Source organism: Geospiza fortis, unplaced genomic scaffold, assembly GCF_000277835.1.
Source record: "Geospiza fortis unplaced genomic scaffold, GeoFor_1.0 scaffold284, whole genome shotgun sequence".
NCBI classification, from domain to species: Eukaryota; Metazoa; Chordata; class Aves; order Passeriformes; family Thraupidae; genus Geospiza; species Geospiza fortis.
The window spans coordinates 433,138-434,391 of NW_005054508.1; the positions used below are offsets into that span (position 1 = coordinate 433,138).

Consider the following 1,254-nt stretch of genomic DNA (forward strand, 5'->3'; position numbering starts at 1 on the left):
CATCCACCCACCTTGAGCAAACCTGAGGAAAACCACAAGTGGGACATCCTTGAGCATGAAGTTGGGAGTTAACCAAATTCCACAGGGGAAAAAAGGTCTCCTGTGGGATGGATCCACCCTCTGGAAGGGAAGGAGCAGCTTCCAGGACACCTGCAGCAAGGAATGGTTCCCATCTGAGCGTTGGCAATTTCCACTTGGGTGGTGTCACCACGGGGTCGCTGCACACTCTTCCTTCTCGGTCCCCAAAAAAGATGACAGGAAAAATTCCAAAGGGATTTGAAGGCAAAGTCTGTGGGAGATGAAACCTGTCGTTCAAGCAATTTTCTGTTCTTTTTGTGCTACGCCTGTCTAACTGTTGGATTCTTCCCTCCCTTCAGATGGTTTGAAGGCTTTAACTGGGAAGGGTTACGGAAAGGGACACTGACACCTCCCATAATCCCAAGTGTAAGTTTTCCTATCGTTGTTTTCTCCTCCATGGCCAATTCCTGTGATGCTGTGAGCTTTGGGCAGTGGTACACTGGGTTAAGTGGGAATAATGTGCTTTATTTCTTCTGGAATGTTTGAAAAATAACTTTAGGCACATTCCCAGCTAAGCTTGCTCTCCAGGCAGGCTCCTCCCTGGGAAGGCAGTGTGGGGAGGGCACAGCCACGGAGAAATCCCCTTTGCAGCAGGGGATTGAGGCAGGATCACCCACTCCAGCACATTTTCCCCTCTCTCACCTGCTCCACTTGTTCCTGCATCTCCTTTTCCCCTTTCCATGGAGAGCTGCCCCTTCCACCCCTTCTCTCAGCTGCATCCTGTTCCCTTCTCCTTTATTCTCATTTCCTTTGCAAAGGCAAGTGGGATTTGGATGCCATCTTCCTTTTCTTTCACATTAACCTTCCCTTCTGTGCTGTCTTTTGTGCCTGTGCCCCTCTTTGCCCTGCATCCATGTCCTACATGAAAAGCTGTTGATGTTTAACCGGGAGCGGGCGCGGAGGGACAGCTCCGCTCGTTTTCCTTTGCACCAAAGCCCTTCCTTTGATGTCTTTGTGAGCTCCCTGCCCTCAAAGCCCCGCTGCAAAGGGAAACCAAACAGGATTAGCTGACAGAAATTACCTCGGCCCCTTCTGTCCTGCAGCCTCCCCTCCTTGTTCCAGCTTAATCCCTCGGGATCACCGGGAGAATGCCATTAATGGGGGTTTAATTGCACCCCATTGCTCCATCCTGCAGCTCCTGCAGCAGGGGCAGGCCCAGCTCCAAGGCTGAAGCTG

General features: G+C 51.4%; 1 protein-coding gene across 1 annotated transcript in view; it reads left to right on the top strand.

Moving 5' to 3' along the window:
- PRKG1 (protein kinase cGMP-dependent 1) overlaps positions 1-1,254 on the top strand; it is a 286,803-nt gene that overhangs the window by 279,386 nt on the left and 6,163 nt on the right. Inside the window, exon 16 of the mRNA XM_014310283.2 lies at positions 378-444. Coding sequence (XP_014165758.1) covers positions 378-444 — 67 coding nt within the window. The remainder of the gene's footprint in view (positions 1-377; positions 445-1,254) is intronic.